The sequence below is a fragment of the Paroedura picta genome, chromosome 3, assembly GCF_049243985.1.
Source record: "Paroedura picta isolate Pp20150507F chromosome 3, Ppicta_v3.0, whole genome shotgun sequence".
Taxonomy (NCBI): Eukaryota; Metazoa; Chordata; class Lepidosauria; order Squamata; family Gekkonidae; genus Paroedura; species Paroedura picta.
Window position 1 is genome coordinate 126,171,314 of NC_135371.1, and position 14,377 is coordinate 126,185,690.

General features: G+C 39.1%; 1 protein-coding gene across 6 annotated transcripts in view; it reads left to right on the forward strand.

Moving 5' to 3' along the window:
- OGFOD3 (2-oxoglutarate and iron dependent oxygenase domain containing 3) overlaps positions 1–14,088 on the forward strand; it is a 40,137-nt gene extending 26,049 nt beyond the window's left edge. For 5 of the 6 annotated variants that reach the window (XM_077327621.1, XM_077327622.1, XM_077327625.1 and 2 more), the window contains 2 exons: positions 3,724–3,847; positions 13,218–14,088. In XM_077327621.1, the coding sequence (XP_077183736.1) occupies positions 3,724–3,847; positions 13,218–13,354 (261 nt within the window). In that variant the 3' untranslated portion in view covers positions 13,355–14,088. The other variant, XM_077327626.1, reaches the window with a different exon arrangement.
- Positions 14,089–14,377: the final 289 nt, after the last annotated feature.

Consider the following 14,377-nt stretch of genomic DNA (forward strand, 5'->3'; position numbering starts at 1 on the left):
TTGAGTCTGCCATGAAAACGCTGGAGGGCGTCATCCCAAGGGTCAGACATGACTCGGTGCTTGCACAGGGGATACCTTTAGAACAAGTGCTTGGCTTTTGATTTCTATCAGTTCTTTTGGCCCTGACCTTGACACTAGTGAGGTCATAACTAAAGCTCCATCTCCACTTCCCGTGTGACTGTGTCACATGTTTGCTGTTCTGTAGGTTCCATGCTGTTGCTTGGTGATTACAAGTGGGTCTGAAGCAGCTGAAGACCACTGCTTGAGCGCATGATAGGCAGTTCTAGTGCCAGAATTCTACAAGCAATTTTCGTTTTGTACTGTCTCTTATATTTCGACTGATGTAATCCTTGAGTGTTATGGTGTCATTCCCCCTCCCCTCCCCTCCCCTTTGGAACACCAGACAGAACTCCCCCCCCCAAACTTCCTTGTTTTTCCCAATGTGTCCCCTATATTTTGACTGATGTAACCACAGGGTATTATTGTGTCATTTTTTTCTTCCTTTGGAACACCAGCCAGAAAACTTGTCTGTCTCTTCCCTCAGCAGATAAATAATGTGGTAGTATAATCCAGAAAGCAGATGTTAGTGCACAGAGTTTGTCCCATAATCTTAGCTTATCATATGTCTCCTCATTTAATTTTAGCCGGAGAACTGTTTTCTTTTGCTTATCCATCTCAGATGTATCTGTAGTGGCATTTTGGCAGGGCAAATTCATAATACTTTAAAATAAATATTTCTTCTCTCTGGTTGTCAAGATTTTATAGTCATTGCACTGGAAAAATGCTGATTTCTGACATGTATGGATTTGTTTTAGTTTTAAGTGAACAATCATGTAGACAAAGGTGACCTGATTATATACTTAGACTTTCAAAAGGCTTTTGACACGGTACCTCACCAAAGACTCCTGAGTAAACTTAGCAATCATGGGATAAGATTCTCTTATCTGGTTCTCTTAAGCGGGGGTTGTCAACCTTCAGTTCACGGCCCAGTATCGGGCCGTGAAGGCCTTGGTACCGGGCCGCTGGCAGCCATGCCTGCCTCTCCCCTCCCCACAGCAAGAAGCTCGCCAGGCCACATTTGCACACAGCTGCCACGCGTGTGCGGCGCCAGGGCCACCGGCTCTCCCCCACCCCCGGAGGTGGTCCTCAACCTCAAAAAGGTTGGGGACCGCTGCTCTTAAAGATTAAAAATGGGTTAAATGACAGAAAGCAAAGAGTAGGAATAAATGGACAGTTCCACAATGGAGGGAAGTAAGCAGTAGGTCTCCACAAGAATTGGATGGGCTGGTACTATTCAATTTATTCATAAACTATCTGGAACTTGGTGTAGTGAATACGTTTGCATATGACACTAAATGTAGTGTTGTGGTGAGGAGTGCTGGGTGACCTTGGGCTTGCCACGACACTGATAAAGCTGTTTTGACCGAGCAGTGATATCAGGGCTCTCTCAGCCTCACCCACCTCACATGGTGTCTGTTGTGGGGAGAGGAATGGGAAGGTGAATGTAAGCCGCTTTGAGACTCCTTCGGGTAGAGAAAAGCGGCATATACGAACCAACTCTTCCTCTAAACTGTACAGGATGGTAAAAACAAAGGCTGACTGTAAGCCATGACTTCTTCAGGTAGTAAGGCTGACTGTGAAGAGCTCCAGAGGGATTTTCATAAACTTGGGTGAGTAGGTGACAGCATGACAAATGGGGCTCAGTTTTGGTAAGTGTAAGGTGATGTAAATTGAATCAAAAATTTCCAACTTCAAGTATAAGTTAATGGGGTCTGAACTTGCTGAGGCTGAGAGGAAAAAACTTTTCTTGGGGTCTTAGTGCTAGCTCAATGGAAGTGTCAATCCAGTATGCTACAACATTCTTTGTGGTATAAATTATTAGGAAAGGGATTGAAAGGGGGAAGATGTTGGCCTCTATGCCCTGTTGTTGGCCCTCCTGAGGAACTGGCTGGCTACTGAGTGAGACTGGATGCTGGACTAAATGGATCATTGGTCTTCTCTAGCAGGGGTCCTTTTATTTTCTTAATACCATTTGGAGTGGTTTTCAGCGGCTCTAAAAGCTGTCATTTAAAGGAAGTTGTGTGTGCTTTATTTTGCCGGTCCATGGCAGTAATAAATTGCATGCTATTAGTGTACCTCTTATTCAATCATTTTGCAGTAGAGGCTTGGTATCATGTTTTCTTCAAGGGATCAGATCACAGTAGGCTTCATCATCTTAACTGTTGTAGCCAGCAATCCAGTTTGTAGGTTATGTAGCTGCTCAGTTGGCCACTCATAAATACATTTTTTTTATAGTTGCTCTGTATGGGTACTTGGGAAAAGTAGGAAAGGACTATATGCATAATACCGTGTGTCTTTTCTCAGGATGTGAAATTGTTGGATGTGAAACTGTTGGGTGTTCCCTCAATTTAATTTGCATTTGAAGTTGTACGTTTTTTGTTTTTGTTTTGCCTAGGTCTTTGGAATGTGCTGGAAATGTGGGGAACAGGAGTATGTTTCTTTTCACTGTTTACAATTCTGTTAGGACTTATTAATACCACTGTGTGTTCTCAGTTGCTTTCTTCAAATGTAGTAATATTCCTGAAATTGTGTCTTTAGATGCCAAAATCTCTACAGTTGAATACCAAAACAAAGATTTGCATGAATACTTTCATCTATAAGGGGGAAATTTATTTTTAATGCACTTAATGAGTATAGGTCTTGAGTTTTGACCCTATGGTGTTCATTTTGTTGAAATTTTGGAAAGATAAATATCCTCTCATTTAAAAGGTCATTTCCTATATTAAACTGTAATCTTTCAGGAGCAAAAATCAGTTTCTGAACTTTCACAGGAAAAGTTTAGGCTACTTGCTTTGTGAATATTTTAAGTGCTCTGAGACCCTGAATAATAATAAGGCATTATATAAGTATATAGGGCTGGATCCATACCAGATCTTCAGCTCTTACAGGGTATCTATGTCAATGGAACAAAATACACATGCCTCCTGTCCCCTCCTGCTCACTGAAATGTTGCTGTTGGAGGAATGGGGCACTCCCAGCAACCACATGAGATGCAGATTGAGGGGCTTCTGCAGGCAAAGTGAGTTGGTAGAAATCACGTCACACCTTTAGTTCGTGTAAAAATCCATTGAGGAAAAAACTGAAATACTTTCCCTGGAGACACTGGTTGCTAGAGGATTGGAGAAGTGCAAAGCTTGTGTTAATTGCTGTTTTGAATACATTCTATTGAGCTGAAGTAGGTAAATGATTTCTAAGCAGAAAAAGATGGTGCAACAGTAAACTAAAAAGACAAGTATGCGATAGCAGCATTTTGATATGAGGAGGGTTAAGAAGCTCTAATTATCAAATCAACTGGTTCCCGAGCTATCTTGTGGTCTATGTGATTCCACATGAAAATGCCCAATTAGAACATCTCCCATGTCTTTCAGTCTCCACATTCTAAGTTTAGATGACTAGTTACCAGAGAGATGGTCTTCTCTGCAAATTTTATCTTTAATCAGTTATCCTTTATGAGAAAAACATAGATTCTTGGCATAGGGAACTGAGATTGAAGAAACAAACTCATTGATAAACTGATCTCATGTTTCTACCAAATTGAATGTGTTTTCTTTTTAAAGAGCTTTTAAAAGGAAATGTACTTTAAAAAATCCCCCACATTAACTGGTCCTCAAAAGGGCACAGATCTATCAAATTAGATGCTGCATTTTGTATTTTTCTTCCTAGGTGACCTATGGTTCCTTTGACTACACATCATTGCTTTACCTGTCAGACTATACAGAAGACTTTGGTGGAGGACGGTTTGTCTTTATGGATGAAGGTGCAAATAGGACTGTAGAACCTCGAGCAGGTAGAGCCGTCTTCACTACACAGTTTGCAATAGGATCGTATGGTACCTTATGCTAAGGGCAATGATTTTTGTTGCTACATCTGGATTAATACTAAGCGGTATTTCTGCCAGTGTGTACCAAGCATGATTTTCCCTCATGTTTTCTTTGTTAGCAACTGTCTAGCAACTGTCTAGAAAATTCCAGTAACTTACTTAAAATGACAGGGTTGCTGTCTCTCATTTTTTTAGAATTTTGGCAACCTACTGAAAGGACTATTTCTATCTACATTTTATTCACTTTTTGCTAGTGTGATACATATACGGTAATAATAAGGAAGAAGCTTCTTAAGATGCTATAAGAAGTCTCTCAGGATTATTTTTAAGAACATTGTACACCATAATTGCTGAATATGTGAATTCTGAAATCTGTGCCATCCTGTACAACATGCATCAACTTTAAACTTGGCCATTAGCAACCTGGTACCATTAAAAAAAAACCTAATAGAATTATGATAGGTTTCCACTTCAGCAGATGACCTTCGGTGACATTATTGAAAATTGTCACAGAAACGGGTCACAGATGACCTTATTGAATTGTCACAGAAACTTGTCACAGATGACCTTATTGAATTGTCACAGAAACTTGGCACTGGCAAGAGAAAATAAATGACCTACTCTAATTCCCAACCATGTAAACTGAAATCTGTCAATCTTTAATCTTTATTTCTTTAATCTCTATTTTGGTTCAGTATAATCACAGAGACTGTCTCTCCGAATACACCACTGAAGAGTGCTTTGCACAGCCAGTTCCAACCTATTACTGGTCCCCGGTCCCAGAGAAGTGTGCCTGGCCTTGACCAGAGCCAGGACCTTTTGAACCCTGACTCCAGCCTGGTGGAAAGATTTGCCAATAGAGATCTGGGCCCTTTGGGAATTGACAAAGTTTCGAAGGGCCTGAAAAATGGCACTCTTCCATGGCTGAGGCCATGGCCAGCACTCGACCTCAGAATGGGCCCTCTGTCCCCCTCTACCCACACCATCTCATGCCTGCATGGCTACATGTGATCTGTATGCCCCCCAGTTTTAGCAAAGGAGCATGTTGTTTGTTTTAAGGGATATTATTTTAAATGTAAATAATATTGTATATTGTATATTGTTGTATGGAATTTTAAACTGTTGTCAGTAGTCACAAGACTGTTCCTAGAGAAGATTTTGAAAGCAACCTGTTGGTATCCTTTGGCTTATTTGCTATTTCTTAGCAAAATAGTATGCTTTTGAAATGGCAAAATTTAATGGTCACTTTTGAAAACATTAAGGCACAGAAAATTCAGGACAATGAAAGGAACCCTTTATATGTTAAGAGACAGCTGTCAATTTACAAAAACCAGAGCGGGGGTGGGGGAACTAAAACGAGAATCAAAAAATCCCAACTGGTAACAGTTAGGACCTATAAAGCTTGAATGTCTGTATTGTTGTTAAAATTATGTTACTTGTATTCTGCACAATTTTTAAAAAACAACCATAGGAATTAAAAACATATGTCCAGCCTATTGTAAACCAGAATGTTTTTAATTCCTATAGTTGTTTTTTAAAAAATTGTGCCCAATAAAAGTAATATAATTTTAACCACAAACTCATGGTAAACTTAGTTTTGTGCGCTGGAGCAAAACTGTAGGGAAGAAGGCTGAAGAATTAAGAACCCATCCCAAAGCAATTTACCTTAAGATCTTGTTCTCTACTTGACTGATGCCTCAGATATTTTAGACGTTTCATAGGATTTGATAGATTTATTTCAACCAATATATACATTTGATCTTTTGGGTAAATATTCTTTTGCATTACATCAAGAAGCTTGTGGTTTGATGCAGATTGTAGAGCATTCTAGCATGAAAAACATATCCACCGCTAGTTTAAAATTTGTAATTCAAAGCATATGCTACAGTGTCTGCTTCTGAAGCTGGAAAATAAAGCTGTTGTTAAACTTAAGAAAAAGAAGATCTTGTGACTGGCCTGGGACCATTTAATTTGGGCCACTAAGCAGAATGATAGTAAAGTCTTTTTGAATGTTGTAGCAGAAAAATTTAATTCTAGGCCTCTGGTTTCATATCCTGTTTCTGTCGATTGTTGGAAAGGACATTTTAGAGCTTTGTTTTCTGATTCATTTGTGGCTGACTTAAATGCTCAGCTGGCTTTGTCTTCTGGCACCAATTTGTGGCCTCCTGCTTCAGTAGAAAAACTTTAATACAAATGAAGCTGTATTAGGGTCCTGGCCTTGATATTGGTCCCCCTGAATTACTTAAATCAAACCCAGCTTGGTGGGCAGAAGTTTTGGTGCCAATTTTGACACAAAAAAGCCAGCTTGCTGGGAAGGTGGTCTGAAAACCAAATACATAAAATAAATAAGTTAATGATACAGGTATAATGTCTGGGATTTAGTGTCATACTGTCATTGTGCCAGTACATAAGAAAGGAGATCCATCAGACTCCTGTAATTACTGCCCTGGCAACGTTTTGCCTGTCATGGGTAAATTATATGCATCCCTACTGAATGGTAAGTTGGTTAGCAAACAAGGCAATCTAGGAATGGAGAAAGCTCTGGCTTCCAAAGGGGAGCAAGTGCCATCATCACTGTCACATTATACAGTTTATTATTGATATTATTGATAAATATACAGGTAATAAGAGTCACTCAAAATAGTACCCTTTTTGTCGTCCCCTCAGAGCAGAGGTGAGGAATGTCTTGAGTCTGTCCCCACAAAGTGACTTGGATTGGAAAAGAACTATAGAATGTCTATGAGTGGTGGGCAAGGCAGCAGACCACAGAATCCTTTGTAAGCTGCCCTGAGACTCCAGGGAAGGGGAGGGTATAAATGTAATTATTATTATTATTAATAATAATAATGTTGACTTTCTTTTGGAGAGTAAATCACTATAAAGGGCAGATTAAGGAACTTAAAAGGATTTTTGACAAATCTAGTTACTGGAGACTTTTTCAGAAGGAGCTGTCAAGGATTGGAAGGGCATCTTGCACATTGAAAAAATGTGCACAATCTTTTCATTATTTGAAACAGGGGAAGAAGAGGTGATTCTTTAGCTCCAACAGCAAGCCTGTTACAGCCCATAGATTGATGTCTAACTGGACTGAAGAATTCATGGTCTCTCTGTGGTCTCTACTGGACAGTAACAATCAATTCTTTTATTTCCCACACTAATTCCTAGCATAGTACTCAGAGATTCAGATTTCTCACACACCCTACAGGTATAAGTTGTGAGACACATAGATATCTAAAGAAGAAAGTCAAACTGACTAAAGCTTTTCTTAAAATAAATGTGTGTTAAAAAACAGCCCAGTTAATACTAACATCATAGATGCTGAATGGTCTCAGTTTGTAACACTTTGGCCAAGCTCCCTTCAATGGTGATAGCAAACAGGCATACTAACATGTTGATTAGCTGCTTAACTCCACCCCTAAATGGCTTTGGACTGAACTACTTAAAGGACTGTGTCGACTCATATTATCTAAGCCACTGCATCTCATGCAGTGATATATCCACTGCAGCCTCTAAAATAAATGATGGGAAAGACTGTGGCTTGTTGGTCTAACGTCTGCCTTGTATGAAGAGGGTCCCAGTTTCAGTCCCTGACATCTCCAGTGGAAAGGAGCATATGATGTAAAAGACTGCCGCCTAATACTCTTGATAGCCACTGCCAGTCAGAACAGACAACAGTAGCCTTGACAGATTGTTGCCAAGACCAATACACCTCTATTTTTGTTGGTATCACTCCTTACTTTTGGCTTGGCCCCTGAGTCAGCTATCATTGTCAGATCTAGAATGGTCTTTCTGAAACTTTCTCCCTTCTGGCAACATGACTAAAGTCAGCTTTGGTCTTCAGCTGTACTCACTGCTCAATGCCAAATTGCACATTGCCAATGCATAAGTCATCTTACACATGGCAAATATGCACTATTGACATAATGACAGCTTGCACATACTCTGCACATGTGCCTGCTTACTTGCTTGCCTCCTATCTGTGGGCCCTATCTGACATACTGATCAGACCCAGCCTCACTCCCTCTTTCAACTTATTGCCTGGAATTCCTGCTGGAGCATTAACTTGGCCCCTGCATTCACGTCTATGGGGAATTTGAGGGTGGGACTGTATAGAACCATCAAACTAGGTAGAGTTGGCACATCATTTAGTAAACAGGCAAACCATTTCAGTGAGCACAGTTTGTGAAATCTGCTGAAAATATTCCTGTATCTTACTCTGCTTTGCTGCTGGCCCTTCCCCCTCGTAAGGAACAGATCTCTTTCCCCCTTCATTATTGTTGTTGTTGTTGTTGTTGTTGTTGTTGTTATTAAACTTTCTCCAGGGACTAGCATATATAAAAACAATAAAATAAAATCGTTTCTAATAAAATAAGAGACTTAAAATTAACTAGGTTTGTATCCTTGGCCACAATAGTTAAAATATGGCTTGATTAAAGCCCTCAGATTAATACCTGCTGAGATAATCCTTAGCACATAAAATGGATACTATAATAATGAAATACTGATAAAATAGCTATAAAATTAAAACAGAAATGAAAACTCAACAGATACAACCCAGAGATAATGATGACAAAGTGGCTTGGGTAAAGCTAAACAGATAAAATGGCTAGAATAGAATAAAAAATGTCAACATTTTTGCACCATAGGAGCACAAATACAAAACACAACCATCCCTATAAGGCTATATAACAAATAACAACAAACCAAATTAGTAAATTAGTATGACACAAACCATTGACATGTACACACACAAACATAGGGGTGGGGAATCTTCCTCCCTATAGCCAACACATGGTAACAAATTAAGCTTGGCATCACTCAAGCTGACCAAGGTCAGCCACTTCAAAAGAAAAAACAACTCCTCTCCTAAGCTGCAACAAACTGGAACACACTACAGAACCAGAAAAGAGAAACCCTAATATACAACTAAGCTACAGTTGAAATAAAATTCACTCAGTTTTCAAGCTTTCAACAAAACAAGATGCTTGCCTTATTCAAAAGCCCTATAATGTTCTTTCCTAGAGGAGATCGACCCTGACTGCTCTTTAGAAGACCAGATCCTGAAGATGAAACTCAAATACTTTGGCCACCTCATGAGAAGGAAGGACTCCCTGGAGAAAAGCCTAATGCTGGGAGCAATCAAGGGCAAAAGAAGAAGGGGACGACAGAGAATGAGGTGGCTGGATGGAGTCACTGAAGCAGTAGGTGCAAACTTAAATGGACTCCGGGGAATGGTAGAGGACAGGAAGGCCTGGAGGATCATTGTCCATGGGGTCACGATGGGTCGGACACGACTTCGCACATAACAACAACAACAACAATAATGTTCTTTGTCCTCAAGTAGTAAGTAAAGTAATACTAATGATGACTAATATCTGGGCCAAAGTCAAAAGGACGCTCAGTTGTGGAGGGAACTGGTGGCGAAAAGACAGTCTGATGCTGTAAAGACTTTTATTCCATGGGAACCTGGAACGTCAGATCCATGAATCAAGGCAAGCTGGACATGGTCAAACAAAAGATGACAAGACTGAACATCGACATTTTAGGAATCAGTGAACTGAAGTGGACAGGAATGGGTGAATTTAATTCAGATGACCATCAGGTATACTACTGTGGACAAGAATCTCTCAGAAGAAATGGAGTAGCCTTCATAATCAATAAAAGAGTAGGAAAAGCAATATTGGGATACAGTCCCCAAAATGACAGAATGATCTCAGTTCGAATCCATTCAACATCACAGTAATACAGGTCTATGCCCCAACCACTGCTGCTGAAGAGGATGAAGTTGACCAGTTCTATGAAACTCTACAACATCTTCTAGAAGCAACGCCAAAAAATGATGTGCTTATCATCATGGTGGATTGGAATACTAAAGTAGGAAGCCAAAAGATTACCGGGATATCAGGCAAGTTTGGCCTTGGAGTACAAAATGACACAGGTTGGTTTTGTCAAGAGAATACAATGGTCATAGCAAACGCTCTTTTCCAACAACCCAAGAGACGACTCTACACATGGACAACACCAGACCATCAACAGAAATCAGATTGACTTTGTGCTCTGCAGCCAAAGATGGAGACGTTCTATACAGTTCTATACAAAAACAAGTCCAGGAGCTGATTGTGGTTCAGATCATCAGCTTCTTGTTGCAAAATTTAGGCTCAAATTGAAGAAAGTAGGGAAAAGCACTAGGCCACTCAGGTATGAACTAAATCATAACCCTGACAGTAGAGGTGACAAATAGATTTAAAGAATTAGATCTGATAGAGTGCCTGAAGAACTATGGATGGAGGTTTGCAACATTGTACAAGAGGTAGCAACTTAAAACCATCCCAAAGAAAAAGAAATGCAAGAAAGCAAAATAGCTGTCTGAGGAAGCTTTACAAATAGCAAAGGAGAGAAGGGAAGTGAAAGGCAAGGGAGAAAGAGAAAGATACACCCGACTGAATGCAGAATTCCAAAGAATAGCTAGAAGAGATAAGAATGCTTTCTTAAATAAACAGTGCAAACAAATAGAAGAAAACAATAGAATAGGAGGACCAGAGATCTCTTCAAAAAAATTGGAGATATGAAGAGAACATTTCATGCAAAGATGGGTATGATAAAGGACCAAAATGGTAGGGACCTAACAGAAGTAGAAGAGATTTTAAAAAGGTGGCAAACGTATACAGAAGAACTATACAAGAGCGAGCTTAACATTACTGATAACCATGAGGGGGTAGTTACTGACCTGGAGCCAGACATCCTGGAATATGAAGTCAAATGGGCCTTAGGAAGTCTGAGCAACAATAAAGCTAGTGGTAGTGACAGCATTCCAGTTGAACTATTCAAAATCCGAAAAGACGATGCAGTAAAAGTGCTACACTCAATATGCCAGCAAATTTGGAAAACTCAACAGTGGCCACAGGATTGGAAAAGGTCAGTTTACATTCCAATCCCAAAGAAGGGCAATGCCAAAGAATGTTCAAACTACCGCACCATTGGACTCAATTCTCATGCTAGCAAAGTTATGCACAAAATCCTATAAGCTAGGCCACAATAATAAGTAGACCAAGAACTTCCAGAAGTACAGGCAGGATTTCGAAGAGGCAGAGGAACTAGAGATCTTATTTATTTTTCTGTATGCTTTTGCAAGCACAGAAGGGGAAAGGGGCTGCTTAACCTTGAGATATTTTGGTAGTAGGGTATATCTATAGCATGAGTAAGGACGCAGGTTCAACTCTTGGCATTTCTTTTCTAAGTATAAAATAATTGGGTACTAGGTGATCGAAGACCTCTGAGACTCAGGAGAACTTATGCCAATCAGAATAGAGTAGCATTGACCTTGGCAGACCAGTTGTCTGTATCAGTATAAAGTAGTTATGTGTATTGGCAATACATCTGATGTTAATTGTAGTACAAGTTTCTGTAACTTTTGACAGGATCTTAGAAAGTAGACTTTTAGGTATAGCTTCTCTAGCCAATGCTACACTGCGATTGGAGAAGCTTCATATTATAGCAAAAGCAGACAACACGGGTATGTTGCTGTGATCCCATTTGTGACCCTTCAAACTTTTGAATGAAAATTGGGTTGTCTCTGAAGCATTAAATCAAATAACAGCCAAGTTTTACAAGCAGTCTTTTTGATTTCTTCAGTTGCAATTATAGAGAATTTGTTGTCTGTGAATTCTGATTCTATAGAACTTGCTCTGACTTGTCATTAAATTTGAGATAAATTAAGTAAATGAAATCCAAAGGTGTATTCAGCTATCACAGTGAATTGTACTTTTATAAATACTCTGATCAAACTGGTTTGATCAAACTCCAAATTAGGTGTGGCTTCTGAATGCAAATAATTTAGCCAACTGGGCCTCTCTCATATATTTGGACAAATTCTTATGCTGGTGATAAGTGCCTACAAAATGCTGGAAGTCTGTGTTCTACCCACATGACCTGCTCTTTATTAACTGTCTTTAACAGGGTATTTAGATGGCACATCCTGTATTTCTCCTGAAATGAACATTGGTCCTATGCTGCTGTGTTTGTTATCACCATTTGTTCTGAATAGCTGATTATGGGGAACTAGCATAACAATAACATCTTGAGTTCAAACATACCCTCTTTATTTTGTGATTTTTCAAATAGCACACGGAACAAAAAAAAATCCTTCAATTATGCAATTAAATTCATAACACTGGCCAGATGGTGACACAGTGTACAGGGATCTGGCTGTACTGACAAAACCAGCAACTTTTGGTGAAACAGCCAAGAATGGAATCTACTGTATTGTCTGTATCCCATGATTTTCTCAGATGCACATATTCATATTGTGCAATTAAAGAAGAGGACATCTGAAAAGAGTCTGCCTACTATAGTATAGTATACTTTATTATAAAGTCCATATGCTCTGCTATTCCTTTTGTCTTTTTATGGAACTTGCTCTCTTTGAGGCAGAATTTGGTGTCTAAATATAATTATGCTTCCAGAACTCAAAAGCAGGTTTCCTCTTTATTAGTTTGGTCTTTCACATTTGTGTATTGAACATGGCTATTAGACTAATGTGCAAAGCAGACTTCTGGGTTTTAAGAAACAAATACTTTATGGCCATGAATGTTTACTTAATCTGGCATTGGCATGTATCACCCCAGTGACTACTAGTCCAATCATCTGGGTCGTAACCTCTCTCTTGTTTAGGATGTTGCACTCACAAGACAAGGCCTGCCAGATCATTGTTGAGGTTTACACAGTCTGCTTAGGGTACTTACAAACAAGCACCAGGCAGTTATAGTACACATTTCTTGAGGCATGGAACTATTCATAGGGAATGGAATATGTTAGCAAATGTGCCCGTTTCTGCACTTTTCCAGATAAGGATCTTCATCCATGTAGAATACAGACAGTATTCATAATGCTGTTCCCCCAATTTATAATGAAGATGGCATTCCCTTACTGTTGAAGCAGTTGTCATGCAACTTCAGCATGTGGTGCTCAAGAACAGAAAAAATGATCTTGTTTAATAACAGCTTGAAGAACATTCTTGAAAACACACAAACCTTTTTATCTGGAATGATACTATTAGCTGGATGGCAGTGCCAGTTGCTTAGAACTGTTACCCTGTGGCAGTTTCTTTGCTATTTTGCTGAAGCCTATTGTTTTGTCCTTCATATATAAGTTCGTGTGTTGCAGTTCTGGCATTTTAAGTAGCATCTCCTTTGTCTTCGAGACCCAGGGTAATAAACTTTCAGGTAACATTTAGGTTTGAGATCTGCAGATGTCTCACAATATAGGTACTAGCAGTTAGCAGTCAGGAAAATGTAATATATCCAGATTTTCCTCCTAACTTCGTATTCTTGTCTTACAGGTCGAATTTCCTTCTTTACTTCAGGCTCAGAAAACCTTCATCGTGTTGAGAAGGTCCACTGGGGAACCCGCTATGCCATCACCATCTCTTTCACCTGCAATCCTGATCATGGCATTGGAGATCCAGTTTTAACATAATGGGACTGGTGGCCAAGTAGATTGACAAGAGAAACCCCTGTGCAGGAGAGAAAAAAAATTAACTTCTCATTTAAATTCCATTGCATCGACTCTTTTAAATGTTTATTTAATGTAAATGTCAGCTGTTTTCACACACACCACTCCCTCTTAAGTGTTGAAACAGTGCCTTAAGAACCACCTTTCTAATTTAAGGAGAATTTAGAGATTGCAGAAAGTGTCTTCCTGATAATAGTGAAGGCCTGAATGTTGTCTCTTTTGAAATATTCCCTTCCATTTTTGCTCCAGAATATAATTTCAAAATTGACCTTTTTAGTGGACAAATAAATACTCAGGAACATATAATAAAGAAGAATTGGAGCACTTTCTGATAATCTTACATTGCCTCTTCCTCCATCCTATGTTCCTTCTTTCCATATGCCAATAAAATTGGGCAAAATTAAAAGGGATAACCAAGTAAAATCTTGGTAACTTATAGGGAACCATGTGTTTTTGTATTTCCAATTCCTTATACAAAGCCACAGGCCATAGTATTGTGGATGTTGTTCATGTATCAGTTTTTAAAAATCTTTACTACAATATTTTTCTCCTTGAGAAAAGAAAACATGTGCTTTGACTACTGGACTTGCCTGCAGCTCCTGAGAAAAACAACAATTATATGTTGATAAATGGTTTCCTATGATCCAACAAGAAAAGATTGTTCAGAAGAAAATAAAACTACTGAATAGTCTGCTTAATGCTGGCTCAGCATCTTTGGCTTACCATAATTACAGGCTGTGTGCTTCTTTTTAAGTTGTTTCTTCTATTCCGGTCTCAATTTTTGTTTCACATGCATTAGATTTTAAATATCCCAGTATTTACAAGGTTTACTTTTGAATGCCAATGTGAAAGTGCTTAAAAATAGTCAACTAGTCAGATGAGGAAGAGTGTAGTTGACATTAATACATTTTAAAAAAATAAATGTAATTATGATGAATATCCCACTCCCTTTAGAGAAGATCTTCCTGTATTTAATGCTCTCTGTGA